The sequence below is a fragment of the Bombyx mori genome, chromosome 10 (genome assembly GCF_030269925.1).
Source record: "Bombyx mori chromosome 10, ASM3026992v2".
NCBI classification, from domain to species: domain Eukaryota; kingdom Metazoa; phylum Arthropoda; class Insecta; order Lepidoptera; family Bombycidae; genus Bombyx; species Bombyx mori.
In genome coordinates this window covers 17,417,999-17,439,786 of record NC_085116.1, presented here as the reverse complement: position 1 = coordinate 17,439,786, position 21,788 = coordinate 17,417,999, and the positions used below count along the sequence as shown (strand labels likewise).

The 21,788-nt window shown below is 40.2% G+C and overlaps 1 protein-coding gene across 2 annotated transcripts; it reads right to left on the bottom strand.

The window, feature by feature from the left end:
* Positions 1-10,503: 10,503 nt before the first annotated feature.
* LOC101745456 (uncharacterized) lies at positions 10,504-15,470 on the bottom strand. 2 transcript variants are annotated; one of them, XM_004921497.4, is made up of 3 exons: positions 15,322-15,470; positions 14,341-14,503; positions 10,504-11,210 (listed from the first exon to the last, which is right to left on the bottom strand). In XM_004921497.4, the coding sequence occupies exons 2-3, from the start codon at positions 14,482-14,484 to the stop codon at positions 11,067-11,069; spliced, it is 288 nt and encodes a 95-aa protein (XP_004921554.1). In that variant the 5' UTR covers positions 14,485-14,503; positions 15,322-15,470; the 3' UTR covers positions 10,504-11,066. The 2 variants fall into 2 exon arrangements, with proteins under 2 accessions (XP_004921554.1, XP_004921555.1); XM_004921498.2 differs by having other exon boundaries at positions 15,255-15,340.
* Between the last annotated feature and the right edge of the window lie 6,318 nt (positions 15,471-21,788).

The following is a 21,788-nucleotide window of genomic DNA, read 5'->3' as shown; positions in this document are numbered from 1 at the left end:
CAGCCGTTGTAACTATACTTGAGACCTTAGAACTTGTACCTCAAGGTGGGTGGCAGCATTTACGTTGTAGATGTCTATGGGCTCCAGTAACCACTTAACACCAGGTGGGCTGTGAGCTCGTCCACCGATCTAAGCAATAAAAAAAAAAAAACGAAATATATTAAATTATTTGTGAACTAAAATTATACTCGTGAAACAACTGTACTGCACCCTACTACATGCTATATTATATAATACAGATCTAAATGAACTAAAGAAGATAAACATTAGAATTGCCAGAAACCTGATTTTCCAGATTTGATTCTGTATGGACCGAGACCTGGACCAGAGAAACAGCTGACACATTCATGCTTCTGAGATATGGCGCTGGCGGCGTATACTACAGATTTTCGAGGGGGTCTTCCGTATATCCATCCTGAATAAACTGAAACTGGACCGGAGGTTATCCACCGTAAGGCTCCAGAGAGTGCTGAGTGCCGAACGCTCGAACACCAGCCAACCGTTATTTGTCACCGAGCGACCTCGACGTCACCTCGATCTCGTCACTCGGTAGGCAGCGGCTTGGCTGGGCTCCTGGCATTGCTGAAGTCCATGGGCGACGGTAACCAATCACTATCAGTTGGGCCGTATGCTCTCGTTTGCCTACAAGGGCAATAAAAAAAAGGCCTCATAACTAAGCAAGATTCCTTGAAAACGTCGTTAGTCAGATAGATACAGGTCCTGATAGAGGTCCAGATGATTTATGTGTCCCCACGTAACTTCCGTTCGCTGTCGTACACCATGTAGCGTGCTTAAAATACAAGCGAGTGACAGAACTGTATTATATAATTTATAGCGTATCTCTTTAATACTTGTTGTACTTGTGTGTATTGTTGTACTTGTACATTTCAAGATTTAACAACTAGAACCTCAGATACGTCGATACATTGTTGCTGCAATACATTAAACGTTTGAGGAAAAAATATTGCGCTGGAAGTTGAGTCGCATTGAGAGGGAACGTATTAATCTTAACCATCTACAACTATGGATCAAATTTTTTTGAAGTTATTTTATTTCAGCGCGTCTTGATAGACCACACGGGTAGTTGCCTCCATAAGGCTTATTACTGACGCGCGGATATGCAAGTCACATAATATACTATATTCATGAGGAATCTCTCTAGCCGTTTTGCCTCTCACTCTCTTTGTTTTGTTCAGATTGGAGATTGTCCCATCACTACAGACCGAGTCGGCAGTGTCACCCCACTAATGCTTCTACTAAAATAAAAATATTTCGATTATTACTACACTATAATATTAACAAGTCTGTTTTGATTTAGAAAAGACCCGCATGGGGTGACATCCTGTCTGATGTGCATCACTATCAGTGCGCGCCGACTTTCACTCCGCCATTAACCAAAACGTACTCGACTAGGGAAACCCACACAATCGACTGTGTTTTATTCTTAGATAGGCAGGAGATAGAAATGTATATAATGCGCCAATCCTGCTGTTCATGACATGACTTCGAAGCTTTGAACAGATTTGGAATGTCTAAGCCAGGGGTTCCCAAACTTACTTTGTCTACTGCCCACTTTGAGAATAAATTATTTCTTAGCACCCCCATTTTTTCAGAGAGCTCAGTCGTTGTCTAAGAGTCCTCCTAGATGAAATCGCCTCCTAAGCCTCTACACAACGCCCCTTTTTTTTATTATCTTATCGGCCCCTTTTAAGCCTGCAGCGCCCACAAGGGGGCGTTATCGCCCACTTTGAGAAAGGCTGGTCTAAGCCCTCAGATCCGTGGTTGATTTTCATTTTTGTTGCAGAATACGGAAATTTTGATAGATCACGACACTGTTTAACGAGAAATTTACTATTTCAGTATTTACTGGGTCCGAGATCAAACAATATTTTTGCTTTTAATTGCGGCTCCGACTCGCGGAAAGCTCGCATAGAACTTTAAACTACACAATTATAAATAAAACTTCACACGCATTCTTACATCTGTTGTCAGGTTTCTCCGCAAACAGGATCGTTCAACACTAAGCGTTACGTGCCAGCGGTGCCACAACGAGACGATACCATTACACGATGCTTTTTGTATTATTATAATTAACATTCAGGTTTGTTAAGGCGCTTCTAGAACGAGACCGACTCAGTGATTTAGGATTGTTTTTCTACATTTTACAGCCTCTGTATGTGCCAGAACTCACATCCCACTTACACCTCACGAGATGAACCGCAGTACAAACACAACAAGCCTCCAGACATATGATTTCAAATGTGTCAAAATTTACTGGTGGTAGGACCTCTTTACTGGTGGTAGGACCTCTTACTGGTGGTAGGACCTCTTGTGAGTCCGCACGGGTAAGTACCACCGCCCCGCCCCGCCTATTTCTGTCGTGAAGCAGTAATGCGTTTCGGTTTGAAGGGTGGGGCAGCCGTTGTAACTATACTGAGACCTTAGAACTTATATCTCAAGGTTTGTGGCGCATTTACGTTGTTCCAGTAACCACTTAACACCAGGCGGGCTGTAAGTTCGTCTACACATGTAGGCAAAAAAAGAAAAAAAAACTCTCTTAGCTTTAAAAAAATAATAATATGCAAGATTGCTTGTCTGCAACTACGAGCGAGACGGTGATATTAAATACAATATAAGTTAATAAGCCATTATTTATTTATTTATTTGGAAAACAAACAGTACAATACAAACATATAATATTTTAAAAAATATAGCTAAAACAATAACCAAACATGTTACCACAATCAAAATCACATATAAGTAGAAAGTGAACAGAGAAGAGAAATTTAGAAATTTAAATTACAAAAAAACAATATGCTTGCAATCTATACATCTATACATATAAATAAAATTGGAGGGTCTGTTTGTAATATCGAAATAACCGCTTTTTACTACATGCATATGAATATATATACGGTACATACACCAAAATAACATTTTTTACAATTTTTGTCTGTCTGTTTGTTCCGGCTAACCTAGAACGGCTGGACCGATTTTGACGGGACTTTCACTGACAGGTAGCTGATGAAAGTCTACCAACGAACCCCAAATTCGAAGGTAGCTATTTTTTTGAAATTTGTCAACTGTCTATAGGAGCCGAATGATCCAATCAATGTTTTTTTTAAAAATAAAACTGATGTTCCATCGTGCTCTGTCTATCCAAATCCTAACACCACAATTAGTCCACCGTTACTTCTCAGACACACTCTTTGACGCGCGAAATGACATTCTAGATGACAATTAAACTATTAAATGAAGCAGCAAAAAGTCGCGGTGTCTCCTTGCCGCGCCGACCAGCGTAATTAACCGTAATCGAATGATGGTGGACAGCTAAACGACTCTGGTATAAATGTAAAAACTCTGGGAACATCACAAAGCACAAGGCGCTCCCGCTCAGGGATGGCTGATAAATTATATGTACCAAAACTTTGTTATGATACGAAACTAATTTATTATTCAATAAACTTTTATACAAAAATCATTCACGAATAGGATTGCTTAAAAAGCGAATAAGGTATTGTTACGCTCTCTGGGGTTCGAGATAAATAAAAATTCTACCGTTGTGCAAATTAGAACTGCATTACAATTAGAACTACATTCCGCTTCGCTTTTAGTAATCCTTTCGCTGTTTCGCTTCGAGTAGTTCCAATTACTGACTGCCTTCGTGACATCCCTGCAACGTTTTTATAGTCGATACGACATCCCTAGAATTATCGAGAACATTCCTCACAAGTCGAGTATTTTCGATATGCGTTTCCGCCATTTGACAACAGATGGCGTTATACTTCTCGAGCGTTCTCGATCTCACTAGGTCTTTTGATATTCGTTTCTGCTATTCGACGATATATGGCGTTGCTCTTACTATGGGCACAAAAATGCATTAATTATTTTAACATAAAGAGTTTCATATTAGTAAATCGCAATCGACGGCGATGGCGAGGGTAGTTGATGATTCTAGCGCCTCGGGACTCGGGCGCGCGGATGTAGCTATGAATGGTCTTATATTGCGTATAAGTAAAATACAGTAGTTTTAGTAATCTGTCACGTTGATCGTTTCTATGAAAGTATCCGCTGGTAGATGCTCGAGACTTTGGCATCCCTGCTCTAAAACATTTTTCATGGAAATACAATTTACGGCGGAATGACTAGAGAGAAATGATTAAGTTTTATGAACACTAATTGGCTCTAATAGAGGCTAATTTTTGGAGGCGCTAAAAGGGGAAAATGAAAACGTAAGCATGACAATAGAGAATTCTATCGCCCCGTTGGTCCAGTAGTTGTGTCCCCGGCCACTGAACCCGAGATCCAGGCTCGACACCCTGCCGGAGTAAGTTTAATCTCTAACGACCCTTCTTGTCATGTTTTTGACAAGTGCAAGTAGAAAACGATATTGCAGTGAAGAGATACGTGCCACAGCGAGGCAACTCTACACCCAGGATCCGGCTACACGCGCATTGAAGTTCTAATATCATTGGGCCCGGTAACCACTTAAAACCAGGTAGGCGAAGACTTATATACACAAGGTTCAATAAAATAATCGTACAACATCATACAAACAAGCCGCCAAGAGGAAGATTGATTTAGTTTTTTCCCCTGCCTATGCTGATAGCCTTGAGAGGCTATATCAGCGTTACCCTATCGTGTAGGTGAGCTGTCGGGGATCAAACCGGGAGTGTTGCTAACACTGGCCCTAGCAAGAGCAGTGCTTCGCAGAATCTACCACCGGATCGGAAACGCCTGAACCGGCCTAAAAAGATCCAGCGAGAAACTAAGTGGGCTGTGTCTGTGGGTTGATTTACTCGCCGAGCCTTTCGTCGCAAGCGACGGGTTCAGCGATGACGGTGACCGCGGACTTAATGGACAGCTCAAGTAGACTACGAGTGGTCGGTGCCTCGTAGTTATACTCGTAATGCTCTAGTTGCTCTAGTCAAGTAGTAACCGGCGCAGGTTGACATGTCTGCCTTTAAATTAAAGGCGAACTGGCTTTTGTCAAAATATCATTTTAATATGTCCGTGAAATTTTAGGGTAGAACGTATCGTGCGTCCGCATCGGTAGATAAGTACACCAAATACCAAAATTATAAAATTTTCATAAGAACTTTCAAAGAATAATATTAAATTGTTATTTACGCAATAAAATTAATAAAGTTTTAATTAAGACTTTTTTTAGAATACCAAATTTATATGTTAGTACCATCTAGCAATAATTATCATAAGCACTTTCAGAATAAGGTTTTAAAAATATCAAATGGTTCTAATACTGACCACGAGATGTCGCTGTATCACAAAAATGAAACGAATGCATCTGGAAACGCATTATACAGGCTTTGTAATTTGTACATACAAATGTGTATTATTTTAATATTAGGTATTTTTAGATGTCGTCTAATCTTGCATTCCTGATATTTTTTAGTATTTTATTCACGGTACAGATGCGTGAACGAACTCACGGCCCACTTAGCGCTAAGCGATTACCGGAATGGATATCACAACATGAATACCGCACCGCCGTTCACCTTAAAACATGAGCTCGAAATCTCAATAGTACTTAATGTCAGCTGTCCCTCCCTTCAATGCCGGAAAGCGTGCGTATTTCGCGGGAGTAATTGCTAAGATGGCGGTAACTAGCCATGCGAGCTTCATTTTGATTTACCACTAGGTACGTGATATTGTTATTCATAATGGATACATAGTTTCATTCAACTAAGCACTATGTATTTCCCCGTCAATTGAAAACACTGTAGTATTTCTTCAATTTCACGCCGTACAAGATTGCTTTAAAACTCCTAGATTTACAAAAAATATCTAAATCACAGCTAAGCCGATTGACTGTTAATCGGAACAAAAAAAGGATGTAAGGAGTATAAATGTCGTGTCTTGTGAACGTAGTATAAGGGCTGCATACACAACGATCACGCGAGCTACTTAACACCGGATTAAGAACCTTGACAAACCCGAAAGTCTGAATATACTGTTCCTACGTGACGCCCTGCGACTAGCTCTCAACGCCGCCGCCGCGCCGCGCCGGCGATGAACACAATTCTAATATGATTGTAGCTGGCACTGTCACGTATATTATACTTATATAACATCAATTATAAAACAAATCCCTTACATACTATAACCCTTATACTATAAAACAAACTCCTAATGGATTTTCATGCGCCTTTCACCAGTGTCGTTCGTCAGAATGGTTTAAATTTTATTCAAATTGACTGACATGTGTCGATATTCGTTAAAGATCATGGCGACTGGTAGCTTGCTGGCGTGCGCCGTCTGTATAATTGTATAAAATTATTATAATATTAATTGTAATAGTACATCATTATTCATTCTTTACAAAATAATATACTAAACTGTATGCACGCCTATATTTATATATTCTATGATTAACGCATAATAACCCGAAAAATACTTCTATGAAATGCTTTTAATAAATCTTTATGCCATTTTATGGAATACTTCAATACGTATTCTCATTGATTTTCTACAGATTACATAGATTAAAACTGTGACCGCAATGAATTAATGATGTCCATAAGTTCTCGTAACCACTCAATGTACGGTGGGCCTGGTGAACTCGTTCACCCATGTAAATGATAAATAATAAAAAAAAACTAATTAATTCGGCGTCTATCCAATAGTTTTAAAATTTTAATCACGAAACCAATATAATCGTTCCCTAACGTCACCTGTGGCGAGTATACCGCGGCCACGAGCCCACATATCAGCAAACTTTCTCCAGGCCCATACATTTTATAAATTGATTATCATGCCGGTGTCGCGACGTGTCGTAACGATGCTGTAATAACTGACTGGGAAACCTCATCGCAACTCACCCAAGGAGCACACGATCCTGAATAACGATTGAACCAACAGTGGCGCAAATCAAATATAATGCAGACGATAGCATTTACACCTCGACATATTATTATGACATTTACAAATGTCGGTATTGAGAATCTCATTACGCGCGTACCACCACCGTAATACCAGCAGACATTTTACTAACTTTACGGGTTTCATTCATCGTGTAATAAAAATCAAACCTGCAAAAATTATAATTTGCGTAATTACTGGTGGTAGGACCTCTTGTGTTGTGAGTCCGCACGGGTAGGCACCACTGCCCTGCCTGTTTCTGCCGTGAAGCAGTAATGCGTTTCGGTCTGAAGAGTAGGGCAGCCGTTGTAACTACACTGAGATCTTAGAACTTATATCTCAAGGTGGTTGGCACATTTACGTTGTAGATGTCTATGGGCTCCAGTAACCACTTAACACCAGGTGGATTGTGAGTTCGTCCATCCATTTAAGCAATAAAATAAAATAAAATAAAAGAACATCATTTGTGAACACGTGATTCTCACGTAAATACCTATTTAAGAAAAATTATAGACAGGAGCGAGATTTTAATACCGGCGTACCTACTCTTCTTCTTTTTCTTCACCTTATCCCAATAGGGGGGTTCGGTACAGCTAATTTTTCTCTTCCATTCTCTTCTATCAGCCGTCAGCTCCAACACTCACTCCTCTCTGTCTCATATCGTCATTCACACATTCCATCCATGTCTCCTTCGGTCGACCTCTTCCCTCTCTACCTAGCAGTACCATTTCCATACATCTCCTAGTCACATGCATCTCCGGCGTACTCGCAAGTACGTCGGGATACTTTCACAGAATACTCTTTTTGGATTGGAAGGATCGCGGATGGTCCTCCGCGGCTGATCGTCGCCTGGCTAGGACCGATGAGCGAACTCAAGGGCTGGGCCAGGAAGGGAGAAGAATATTAATCTGATACATTTATCTGACCACTCGAAGTAATTGTCACGGCCACTCTGCCAAGAGTGCAAATGACTGAGAAGAAAAGAAAAAAAAGTACAACATTTGCGAGTAGCTTGTGTAACTCATCATCGTAACTAGAATAGAATGATAATGTTTCCATGTTCCCGTACTGATCACAGAGCTTGTCACAGGACCACGTGTACAACAAATCATAGGATGTGCTGCTGAAAATGTCTCAGATAAACTTTACCACTCTCATATTTATCTACTTGCGACGGTAGAAGCGGTTAAATTGTTTCAATTCAAATATAATACTATAAATTCACAATTAAATCTGTTAACAAATAGCTTAAAACGCTTATTTTCAAAATACATTTTATAAAATGCTAAAAGTTCAGTAGGTAAATAAACATATTCGGCAGATAGTAGCGTCTAATGTGTTTCTGCGAAATGGTCTCGTAATGATTTTCGCAACATTGCAATTGTACTGTGTGCCCGTTCTCGACACATTCTCTTGAATTTTATTATTCATAACAATTTTTCACAACTTTACTGATTAATGTTCTTTTTTAGGTTAGGTTTACTGCCGTGAAGCTAACAGCTGACGTTAGACGATTGCATGGGCTCGTAGCTCATGAGTTCGATAAGGCTATGCGTCATGATAATCGCCTTATCGTTGCCGCCGCTGACTCCTCCCCGAATCCTAATCATGCAGAAGCCAGTCATCGTCGACGCCCTAGACGTCGACGTCCTTACGGATCCATCAGATCCAATAACCTTTGCATTAAACGCCTTCAGCTCTAATACTAGGAGCAGGCTTAGGGACCCCGGTAACCGTACTCGTCGAACTCGACAAAAAGGTCGACGTGCAACCTAACCCATGCATCAGCCCGCTGAGTTTCTCGCCGGATCTTCTCAGCGGGTCGCGATTCCGATCCGGTACTTAGTAGATTCATTCGAGAAGCAATTGCTCTTGAGTTGTTAGGTCTCCTTCGGAGGCGCTCGGGCAGTTGTTAGCAAATTCCACCCCTCCTGGCTGAGCCTTTGCTCGCCCACCTGTCCTGGTGAAACTGGAAAGGCATTCGGGCAACCAGTAATCTTCCAATCATAAAAAAAAAAGCTCCTGAGTTCCACCAATGCTAAGAAAATAATCAAATCGTTTCCTACAGCTGACTACACTTGTAAACAAACTTGGAAAACAATATGAGAATGAAATATTTTTAGAATCAGTTCAGTACATTCCAAGACTCTCAAACTCACGGTAAATAAGCAAAGTAATTTAACATCTTCGTTACAACATGAATGACGACAACAGAGCTGGCCGCGACACATTGGCAATGAATAAGAACCATATTTATAAAAAATCTGTGCGGTTGGCCTGAAGCTTTTCATCACATCAGTAATCAGTTGCATAATACCAAGACAAACCAACGCACAGAATGTAATAACTATTTAGGGAAATCTGATTCGCCTAAATAGTTTAATATTATTAAATTCGTATCGTATTTGTGGCTCTGTAACTCCAAACAAATACAAATATGTATATCATTTTCTTGTTTATCTGTCTTCCCCTGTATACGACACTAAGAACTCATACGTTTATTCCGCAGGTACATGAACACCTACTGAGTTAAACTACGGAAAATAAATATTTAATTAAAAAAAAAAGTAACTTAAAGATTTTCAAATGTTTCGAAATTCTCAGCATCAAAAACAGGCAAAGCTAACAATTTATCTACATATGTAGATACATGTGTGAAATAAGCTAACGGAACTCCAAACGTATTCTACTCGCACTCGTCCACGTATTTTTGATAGATAGCTTCGTTAAAATCAACATTAACATTGTTACTACAATATGGCTGACAGATGCATTTGAATTGTTTTAAGACCGAGATAACTGTAAGCTTCGATTTAGTTTACTGAAAACTTCTAGAACCCAAAGAGAACATACGATAAAATAAACACTTATGATATTATTACCAAACTAATGACATAATACATTAAATAACAATAAATTAATTAAATATCTACTTTCATACAACTGAGATGTTAATTAATAGTAGGTAATCTGATTTTCAACTCGTTATGTTAATTAATAGAATATAAATTATATATCATAAAAACATAACTGAACCGTTTTAAATGCTGATGCCTAAATATTCGATGAGTAGCCGAATTAGCTCCTTTCCATGGAAAACCACGACATCCTACCTTCTGACGTGATCTCTCATCACTGTTACAATAATGGGTATTCTGAATTTTTCATTGGAAGCAGGAGTGCTCCATCACAGAGACGGATGGCATGGCCATACATTATACCACACAGGACACGAACCGCGGAGGTTCGGTACACTTATTCATTCGATACGTGCTTATCGTAATAAAGTCCACAACCGCTGCGTGATGGTTTATTCAATTCCCCCAAGGCTTTCTATTTTTTGTTAAGCAAGTCACTGTGTTTTTTAATCTCTGTTGGCTCTTATCTCGAATATTTTGTACAACTAAATATGCTGAAGTACTCTTTTTAGTTGAAAGAAGAACAAACCGACTATCAGACAGCCCGGGTATGAACCTGTACTCTGAGTTAGGTTCCCTGCGTTATTTTTGTTATGTCTGTCTTAAATTGTTGCTATTTGGCGCGCCAAACGTCAACTTGTAGGGTTCAGCCACACAATATCTGGTAATAATAAGCCCATTGATTTTAGACAATAAGAGAAACAAGTAAAACACGATCATCTTTATTTTTAAATAACATTTTTCTTTTATATACAAACATACAAAATACCGTTGCGCACCTTCCACTGGTTCGACACGAATAAATTAATATCTAATTTGTTGACATGGCTGCTATCAGAGACAGTTATGATGTTCATTACAAAATGTGTCAAACTTATTTTCATATTTCCAATTCTTGTTTTCACATGCTTATCTACGTGGAGTAGAATACTGTAGATGAGAGAATGTAGATAATGTGTTGAAGTCGGATTTTTTTTAATAACCAGAATCGACTAACTGTTTCGGTAATATTATTTTGATGAATTTGTGATTTTTATAGTATCTTCTACTGGTTGAGATCGTCGATTGCTGGATTAAGTGAAAATGATAAACTCTCATTAAATTTTTGTTGATAAATAACTGTAGCTCACACAAACTATGTAGATGACGTAAGCTTGCGACTTGAGTTGGAAGCTCTCTCAGAGATTTTTAGTTCAATTAAATTTTTAAGCAGGGTTTCTTGTCATCATAACAGTCTCCTCAAAACATGTTTCTTCTTATATTAATTAATCAGTTCCTGCCGACTTGGTCAATCTGGCTCTGCAGATTGTTGATGACTTCAGAAGGCACCTGGTCTCCTAGGATCTCGTACAGGTTGATCCTCTGGTTGCCAGGGATTGACTGGTAGGCCGCGAGTTCAATACCCTCTTGGACCTGTGCCATAAATTGTGAAATTTAATCATGTATTCTGCCATTATTATTAAGGTCAGCACAAAATGTCAGCACTTTTAAGAGCTGGTGCCCACCTGACCTGTGTTAGTATTTAGTTAAACATAATATGTAGGCGTTAATTAGAGGGTACAATGGATGACTGGTAGTGGGGTGTATGAGTATCAGCCCAGAACAGCATCTCCTCATCTGTTCCTGCAGGTGTGGTAAATCTGATTAACTACCTATACTATTTATGCTTCGAAGGAGTCAATCGTTTTGTTTTGAAGAGTGGGACAGTCGTTAAACAATACAGTTGAAACTTGGACCTCATGTCTCAAGATGTGTGGTGGCGTTCACGCTATCTTGTCATTAAAGTATCAAACTGAATTAGTGCAACGGCAGACCTACCCTTCAAATTAGTATTCACACGTGTGAGCCTACAGCGTGTCCCATTACTAGTCCCATTGCTATTAATTCCTATCGTACTACCATCCTACGATAGGAATTAATAACTAGATATGTAGAAAGATGAAGATTATGTTTATAATAAATCATCATAATTGAACAACGCGCTTCTGACGAAACAGTTTCCGAAATCCAAACATATGTACTTAACCACAATGTCATGCAATCATATTTTACGACATCGTTCATTTCAAGGGTGTCCGATATCGCAATGAAATCAATAGAAAAATGATGAAACATATCAATTTGCACTAACACTAAAGTGCATGATATGTGATAAAGATGATTGCGTTATTTGCAATGAATGGTCTCGACGCAGAATGTCGGACATTGTCTAATGCATGCGCGAGTTTTCTTTCAGTACTTCCAAAGCCAATACCAATACCAAAACCAAATAACGAATCCGTCCATGTCAGCGTGGTTCTCTGTGTTTCTAACGTGAACTTTATAAGAGAGTGAACGCTAAGGTTTCGACAGTTATCGACTACGCTAAACTATACAACATAAGCACAGATCTTGCTTTCAAATGCTTTGAAAGCGCACGATCAATACTTTACGATTAACCAGGCTCGTAACGGTGTATTTTTGATGTGACGAAATTGATATTTCATCCACATCCATCCATATAATAACAAAAATATACTGTACTTATGTAAAAAAGAAAACACATAGTAGCATGAACTTAATAGAATTCTGAAATAAATTTTAATATTGATTTAAATGCATAAAGATACATTTGTGATAAGCTTAGTGTCAAATTACTTCAAATTCTCGATTTAAATTGACACAATGATTCCTGATTATTTATTTATACATCGGTAATTCCACCGGACACGATACATTGTGTAGCTTTCAAGTCTTCGCGGCTACATCGGGCTTACCTTTGCCGAGATTGGGCCGCGGCATCTATGACAACAGTCTCAACGCTCTGTTAACAAGCAGCCTCTGGGCACTATTGCGTGCGGCTGTGCTTAATGTACGAGAACATAATAAGCTAGTTTAAATGAAACCCTAGTTAACTTAAATGTACAGTTTAATCTCGCTTTTATTATTGACGTTATATTGTCCGTCCTCTGTCTGTCGTCTGAGACCACGACAACTGGAAAGGATCCGAAATCTCAGAAATAATATACCTACGTAATAAATAAATCGCAAAATAGTTTTAATTATGTCTGAAAACCGGAGAAAACACTTATTCTGTTGTCTATACAAGTATGTATATACAGTGACAACGATCTTTCGAACCTCCACATCGGAATGCCAAAATAGTTTACGAGCTATCGTCAGAAGACCGGAAACTGTTCTAACGAGTTATCAAATTAAAAATCTACACCCCCGATTACTCTCTTTAGACAACCCATACCCTGGGCCAGGAAGGTCAAGTACCTGGGCGTTACCCTGGATGCATCGATGACATTCCGCCCGCATATAAAATCAGTCCGTGACCGTGCCGCGTTTATTCTCGGTAGACTCTACCCCATGATCTGTAAGCGGAGTAAAATGTCCCTTCGGAACAAGGTGACACTTTACAAAACTTGCATAAGGCCCGTCATGACTTACGCGAGTGTGGTGTTCGCTCACGCGGCCCGCACACACATAGACACCCTCCAATCCCTACAATCCCGCTTTTGCAGGTTAGCTGTCGGGGCTCCGTGGTTCGTGAGGAACGTTGACCTACACGACGACCTGGGCCTCGAATCAATTCGGAAATACATGAAGTCAGCGTCGGAACGATACTTCGATAAGGCTATGCGTCATGATAATCGCCTTATCGTTGCCGCCGCTGACTACTCCCCGAATCCTGATCATGCAAGAGCCAGTCACCGTCGACGCCCTAGACACGTCCTTACGGATCCATCAGATCCAATAACCTTTGCATTAGATGCCTTCAGCTCTAATACTAGGGGCAGGCTTAGGGACCCCGGTAACCGTACTCGTCGAACTCGACAAAGAGGTCGACGTGCAACCTAACCCATGCATCAGCCCGCTGAGTTTCTCGCCGGATCTTCTCAGCGGGTCGCGATTCCGATCCGGTAGTAGATTCATTCGCGAAACAATTGCTCTTGAGTTGTTAGGTCTCCTTCGGAGGCGCTCGGGCAGTTGTTAGCAAATCCCACCCCTCTTGGCTGAGCCTTTGCTCGCCCACCTGTCCTGGTGAAACTGGAAAGGCCTTCGGGCCACCAGTAAACTTTCAATCATAAAAAAAAAAAAAAAAAAAAAAAAAAAAAAAAATTAAAAATCTTCAATTTCGTATTAATATAAACACGATAAAAATTATTTGAGTACTATAAAATTTGCATTTAAATTTTGTTTTTATATGTAAACTTTTAAGTTTCCCTTAAATTTCACAACTATTTGTTCTTTGATATAAGGAGATAGACGAGAACTAGTGGACGTATTTTGCGAGCCAAGTTTGTCTCAAGCACCCACCAAGCACCAACCCGTGCTTTTATATCATCTCTTAGTTAATTACGAGTACAATAAACACACTTATTATTTTAAAGTATTGTTGATCTACGGTTACGGCCGGGCTTATACAAACCTGCCTAAACCAACGCCAACCACGCACGTTACATTTGGACAAACGGTCTGAATTGTGGGTTATATTTCAGCTGGCTTCGATGTCGTAATAACGTAAATCTACTGGCCGGAAATGGTCGGTTATTACCTTCTGGATCACGGCATCCTTAGGAATAAGCTGAGTGTTCTGGGCCTGTTTGATGGCTTCGTTTGAGAAGACAGCACCCTCGCGCTGCGGGGCGGCAGCGGCGACCGCAACCACGACCAGGAGGCAGAACACGTAGGACTGCATTGTTTGTTGTGTCAAATATCTGTGAACGAAAATAAAAATATAGCAGATAACACACCGGGGAAGAGCTCATTGCCGATCTTCACTGTAAGTCGGAGGTATGGGTATAAGACGGCAAATTTCATTTAATCTAAACTTTAATAATAATTGTTCTTGTAGATTTTTTTCTTCGATGTTTCATCTCAATTATGTCTACTATCATGGACGAACAAAATTTTTTAATAAAGTGTTTGGCGCGATAAAGTCCAAAAGTAACTGTCGTAGCCGCGAGATATTCAGAATCAGAATTAGTTACATAATATCAATGAAAGTGTGGTCTTCCTGTGGCCGTTATGTAAAGCACGCGGTATCATTCACGGACTTACGATAATCAGATATGAGCTCTGCCATTACAAAGCAGTTTCACTTTGAGAGAGATTGTTTATATATTATATTAAAAAGATTTCAAATGCAGATTACTTCAAAATATGTGTTTTTTTTTTTTGAGAGAACTAGACAATTTGACTATTACACTGTTTAATGTTAATAAAACTTCATGCGTTTACATAATATGACATTGTTTGTAAATTTATTTTATTGCAATGTTTTTTCTAGTATTTTCACGTTCAAGTTATAAGAAATTATATTCGGAAGCACTTAGACACTAAACAAATTAAAGAAGAATCACACATTTTCGAAGCACACAAAAAACATTCAGTGACAAAACTTTGAATTGAAATTAATAAATGAAACAAAATATTTACACAATAAACAGAAATACACCTACAACGTACCGTTTTATCAAAAATGAGTTACAGAATGGTAGTTTTGTGTGTGATAGCCATTTATATGGGGTCTCACCTGTGTAGCTTCGGAGTAGTGAAGCGCGCGTACCCATGGGGCACTCATATACCTCCCCTCCCCTCCCGCGGTACTTTCACCTCGATCGCCTTCGCAACCGCCGCGGCGGGGCCACAAGACTCATCCTACTAATTGTGTTATTTCGTAATACACTTTGTTGTGTTCACGAAATGCGCATTGATCTATACTGTGTTAACGATCTATTGATGGTCAGCTCGCAATCAATGGGATTTCTTGCTGTGGTCTGGTTATTGTTTAAGTCGTCAATCTCAATGCATGTGTAGATGTTTGTTACTCAATCATGGAAAACTTGCTTAATAGATTTGGATTAGATTTGCACTAATTACCCAGATACCTCTTGGTACCAATAGATCTCCAAACGATTAGTAGTTTATGGACCAAACAAAGACACAATCCGGTCATCGTTCTCGTCGAACCCGTCGCTTGCGACGAAGGACTCGGCGTATAATTTAACCCACAGATACAGCCCACAGAGTTTCTCACCGGATCTCCTCAGTGGGTCGCGTTTGCGATCCGGTGGTAGATTCTGCGAAGCACTGCTCTTGCTAGGGTTAGTGTTAGGAACGGCGTCAGGTTTGAGCCCCGAGAGCTAACCTACTAATCTGCGAATCTAGTAGAACACTCGAGGCTACTAGAATAGGTAGGTAAAGATACCTAAAATACCTAAAAAAATATAACTTTTTTCATTACAAATTTACGTACGCCGATTTTTTTTTTATTTCATGCAAATTTAACGGGGGGTAACCGCGGCGTTGGTTTGGTATTTACTAAATTTGGAAAATAGCCATTGTAAGCAGTATTTAACAGTTTAATCTCACGTTTGCTACTCGAATCTTCAGTCGCCCGTGGTTTCGAAAGCTGACAAGTATTCTACGTGTAGGAAATTTTTAAATTAATATAATAAACATTTGATTAAACCACAAAAAAAAATTCCTATTTGCAATCTAGCGATGTGTTTTGTTACACACACAATACTTATATTAAGTAAACTGTTCTGAAAACGGAGGTGGTTTAAGATTTAATTAAATGAAATCACAATCCAACCAATATTTTAGCACAGACATTACACCGCACACATTAAATGTCAAGTGACGCATGGAGCTGTAGTAATTCGTTAAATAAAACCCGCTGCCGCTCCGGTACTCTCTCACTTCGTGGCCGTACGTTCACATAGGACCAGAAGGAACATCGACATACAATTACAAGTTATCAGCAGAGCACACAGTCCGCATCCGTATTACTTACTACAAAACAAATAAAAGTTTTGGCTTTCGATACATATGAAAGTGATTTTATTAAAAAACAACTTCGATTTTTTTTGAGAAGTAATCATGTTTTCTTCTCCATCCGAACTCACCTGAGCTCGCGACATGAGTTAAAGGGTTCCAGATAATGATGAGAGGCGACGGTATTTCTCGTGCGAAGCAGTTGGGCATTCCGATTAGCCTGGACAGCCGCTGTAAAATACAGCTAAAATTCTAGGTAAGTGGTGGCATTCACGTTATGATCTCCATGGACTCCAGTAACTAACTATTTCATATTAAGAAAATTTATGGGTTTTTACTCACATAATTAGTATTACCAATCAGTTCTTTGACCGATAAGCAACCGGTTGCCTGAAAGAGGTTTATTTTACCGAGAAGACCGACCATTACATTTTTGTGTCTAAATTATAGTATACTCTATCTAGATGTCACATGAGACCATAGTTACATGACTTCCCAATGAGACTACGAAACTTATATATACATATGATTAAATGTAGTTTTATTAAAAGTTTAATGTGAAGTGACTCTAAGTGATGGTGACTGTAAATTTTAGAATGTAAGTTTACGAAAGTCACAGTAATTGGTATTAGGTCACAATTGAATGCTGCTCGCATTAGCTCGTAGTCTCGCTCGCATCACCTGCACTCGCCGCACTAGACTGTGTGCCTTCTGAAGCCCGTGTAGTGCGAGTGTGCCGAGCGCACGGCCAGGCAGTCTGATGACAGCGTGATTGGGTCGACTCCCACGAAGAGCTCGACGTGCGAACTAGCCCATAGACACAACCCACTGAGTTTCTACCCGGATCTTCCAAGTGAGTCACGATTCCAATCCCGTAGTAAATTCAGTGAAGCACTGCTCTTGCTAGGGCTAGTGTTAGCAATTCTCTCAGGTTGAACCCGTGAACTCACCTATCGGTCCGCGTAGTAGGAATAGCCCCTTAGGCGCCAAAGCAATGTTTCTTTGTAAAACGAGTAATTAAATATCATTTTAGATTTTTCAAATCTATGACGCAATTACTTAAGTCCAAAACCGGAGAGAGGATAAATAGGATATAAAATGAACAGCTTCTATACCCATTAAAATGTCGAAGGATATTCTATATCCAATAGCGAAATTCATCCGCTAAACCAAAACTACATTATACTCCTGGTTGGAGAACTTGAGGGGCCCAGTCACGCTCCGTTATGACTGCTTTCTAGTTGTGACATATTTTCCCGTGGACGTTCCAATAATTTTCTTTCGCACAAAACTCGTCCTAATCATTGGTAGCCTAAGGGACTATCCCAGCTATTCACAGACTAATATGTAAGCTCATGGGGCTCTGCCTGAGAGAATGTGGTAGCACTGGTCCTAGCAAGAGCAATACTTCGAAGAATCAACCACCAGGTTGGAATCGCGACCCATTGAGTAGATCTATCGAGAAACGCAGTAGCGTGTGTCTATTGGTTCGTGCGCTCCTCGAATTCTAATCGATGATTTCAACGAGGACGGTGATTGATGCCTAAAGGAACCGAGAATAAATCCGGGGCATCAGCCACGTTATGAAAGTTTTCGTGTCGCGCCGATTTATCAAAGTAACGTTCTCACACTTCCTTAAGATACTTACGTATCGATTATGGATTTAGGTCTTCTTTAAGATTAACTTCCTTGCGTACTACGTTGCTCAGACGGCTATCCTGCAGAAACGGGAATGGATGACAAGGAGAGAATTGATGTGATTGCGGGTCGCGTAAGGATCCGTCGCATACACTTGCATAGTTCATGATGGACCTTAAATGCAAGTTTTGTAGAGTGTCAAAGTTGTTACGAAAGAACAATTTACTTCGCTTGCAAATCATCGGATAGAGTCGATCGAGTAGGTACAACTCGGTCGCGTACTGTACTAATATAGGGCCTCAATGTCATCCCTCTATCGAGGGTGACGGCAAGGTGCTTGGCCTTCGAAGCCCACGGTATGGGCTGGCCAGAGATTTTGATGGCGGGAATGGAGTAACCGTGCCTAATCCGGGACGAGCTACTTACTAGCTATGGTGTTGGAAGGGCGATCCCTTTTGAAGAGCACAGCTTTGCTTTCCGTGGGACTGATGCCGAAGCGTCACTTTCGGAACCACTGTCCTAATTTGGTAGTCGCGATCTGAAGTTTACTATGGTTTTTTTTATTTATTGCCCTTTTAGGCAGACGAGCATACGGCCCACCTGATGGTAAGCGGTTACCGTCGCTCATGGACTTCAGCAATGCCGAGCTGCTGCCTACCGTAGAAGGTGCATGAACGATATCTTCTTATTCGAATAGTTGGAGTTGAATTATTCTAAATAATAATTCAACTTCTAAATAATAATTCGTGTAATAAAAATGAAACCCGCAAAATTATAATTTGCGTAATTACTGGTGGTAGGACCTCTTGTGAGTCCGCGCGGGTGGGTACCACCACCCTGCCTATTTCTGCCGTGAAGCAGTAATGCGTTTCGGTTTGAAGGGTGGGGCAGCCGTTGTAACTATACTTGAGACCTTAGAACTTGTATCTCAAGGTGGGTGGCGCATTTACGTTGTGGATGTCTATGGGCTCCAGTAACCACTTAACACCAGGTGGGCTGTGAGCTCGTCCACCCATCTAAGCAATCGATTTATCAAAGTAAGAAACTCATGCGTGAAGCCAATTCCCCGTTCGTTATAATATTACATTTTCAAGTATAGGTGACGGCTAGTGAGTGGGACCACATGCCATTTGAAGTCGCTCCGTGTATAAGAGACAATGTATAATACGCCAGCGAGCTTTCGTGTTAAGCTAACGGGAGCTACGAGATACAACGTCATTGCGTGACACAACATAATTGAGACTTTGGAGCCTGAAGTCAAAGGGCTATCCGTATCCGGGCTACAGGTATCCGCTTACCGACCCTTCGAACTGGAAGCTAGGATTTTGGGTTCGGGTCAGATCTCACTTTGAATGATTCTAAACGTCAGAGCCCTGACACATCTTGAAAAATAAGATTTATATTTAATTTGCTTTATTATTTTTTTTCCTATGTTTTTTTTCCTGGGTTTTCCTGTGTAAAACGCAAAACGCAATGTTCAAAACGCAATGCAGGATTAATTCAGGACGGTGATGTCGCTCCGTGAGGGCAAATTCAAATTCAAATTCAAAATCATTTATTTCAACTTCGATGTCAGTATAACACACTTGTTGAATGTCAAAATATAAATAACAATGTTAACTCTACCACCGGTTCCAAAAAAAGCCACAGTCCTGAGAAGAACCAGCGAAACAAACTCAGCGGGCTCACAACAACATGTCCGCTAGCAATTTATGGTCTCTGATTTTCTGATATTTTTCTTTTCGTAGATAAAGCTATACTAATAAGTGACGGCTTGGGGCCATAATCGTATGGTAGGTATACTCGTGACTATTATTGACAATACAAACATAGTCGACGCAAAAACAACAGTCAAATATTTTAAGCACACAGTTGTATTTGTCGTCACACAAATGTGTGTGTGCTTAGTCATCAAACGGAATAATAGATATCACATTTGATCAACACAGTTAATAAAGAAGATAGATGGGTTTTTTTAACGATGTTCAGAAATTGACTAGCTTCAATACAAAATAATCGCAATCGATAAACCATAAAATAAAAAAGACAATTGATAAAAATTAACAAACGCATAAGTATACATAAGGGTAGTTTTAATCATATACGCGAGAATATGGGAAAATTTTAAATCTTAAAGAGTCAAAAAAATAGTAACAATGACAATCTGAAGTATGTCTTTGCGACAAAGAGTCTCTGCCACATATTGCTCAAGTCTAGAAGATAGAGGAGTCCGTATTAAAGGATAGCATATTCGTGGTGTCTGCCTGCTTCTCAATAGCATTATTTGACTCTCCACGTGTGTCCGATGAGGCCCTCATGCCTCAAAACTACGGTACTAAGAAATACTTTCTTTGTTTTATCCGGCCACCGTCCTCGCCGTATCTCCGCTTCTTAGGGGGTCGCGTTTCCGATCCGATGGTAGATTCTGCAAAGCACTGCTCTTTCTAGGGCCAGTGCTAACAACGCTCCCAGTTTGAGCCCCGAGAACTCACCTACATGCTAGAGTAACGCTGATATAGCGGTAGGGAAAAAAATGTTTTATATTATTACTATTTTTATTACGTAGATGATTACACGAGCCCGCAGCCCACCTGATGTTGACCGCGACCACCCGTCGTGAGAATGAAGTCTGCCCTTACCACCTCTTATTCCTATTTTACAAAACTCACTAACAAATTAACTAAGGTAAGGAGTACAGTTTGACGCGGCCATATCACGCATTTGCTTAATGTGATGGCGCCTGGTAATCAAACTGCGCGAGTCGACCACACGATCAACCATAACGGGACCCTCGGCCGTGACCGCGGCGTCACACCACCCAGCCGCGCGGCAGTCGTGTGCTGAACTTGTAAATACGAATCGACTTAGTTCTGCGTCTCCCGTTATGCTGTTCCACGATTTATTGTTGTAGATATTTGATTCCGGGGCCGCGGTTGTAACATATTTATCCTTTGTCAGCGTGTAATCAAATGAAGCATGCAAAAAATATAAATTAACGTGAATCCGTTTTGTAGCGTCAAGCCAAAGTGCGCCGAAACTTCTTAAGCGTCATAAAATCTTAAAAGTTCGAAACAATACAAAATTTCCTTGACTGACCCGAACGTAATGTTCGTCATTGTACGCCGCGATGCAGCACTGATGTAACAACCGATGCAACGCAACAGTCGTGGACTATTGCATTACTGAGGATTTATATATGATGATATTCAACTGCACGTCATAATGGGTAATCGCTTCCGTACTTTTCATATAACGGAATGTACTTTTATGAGCAGAGCTTTTACCATGTAAAGTGTAAGTTAGGCAATCGGACTTGTAAGTGCGCTAAAAGATCCTTCACTCGTCTGACCGGATCTAAAGATTGTTGTAAGCTTCTATGTATCTACATTACAAACACTACTATTGTATACGTGCGGGATTCGGTGGCCGAAGATGTGATGTTCGCCCATCAAATGACGTATACTCATAGTCCTGCACCCTCATCAAAAACCAGTCACCATAATGTGAGTCAAATAGATACGAGGTTTAAAGGTCAAACTATTGATAATGTCTGACAGGTAAAAGCCTCAGATTATGTAAATG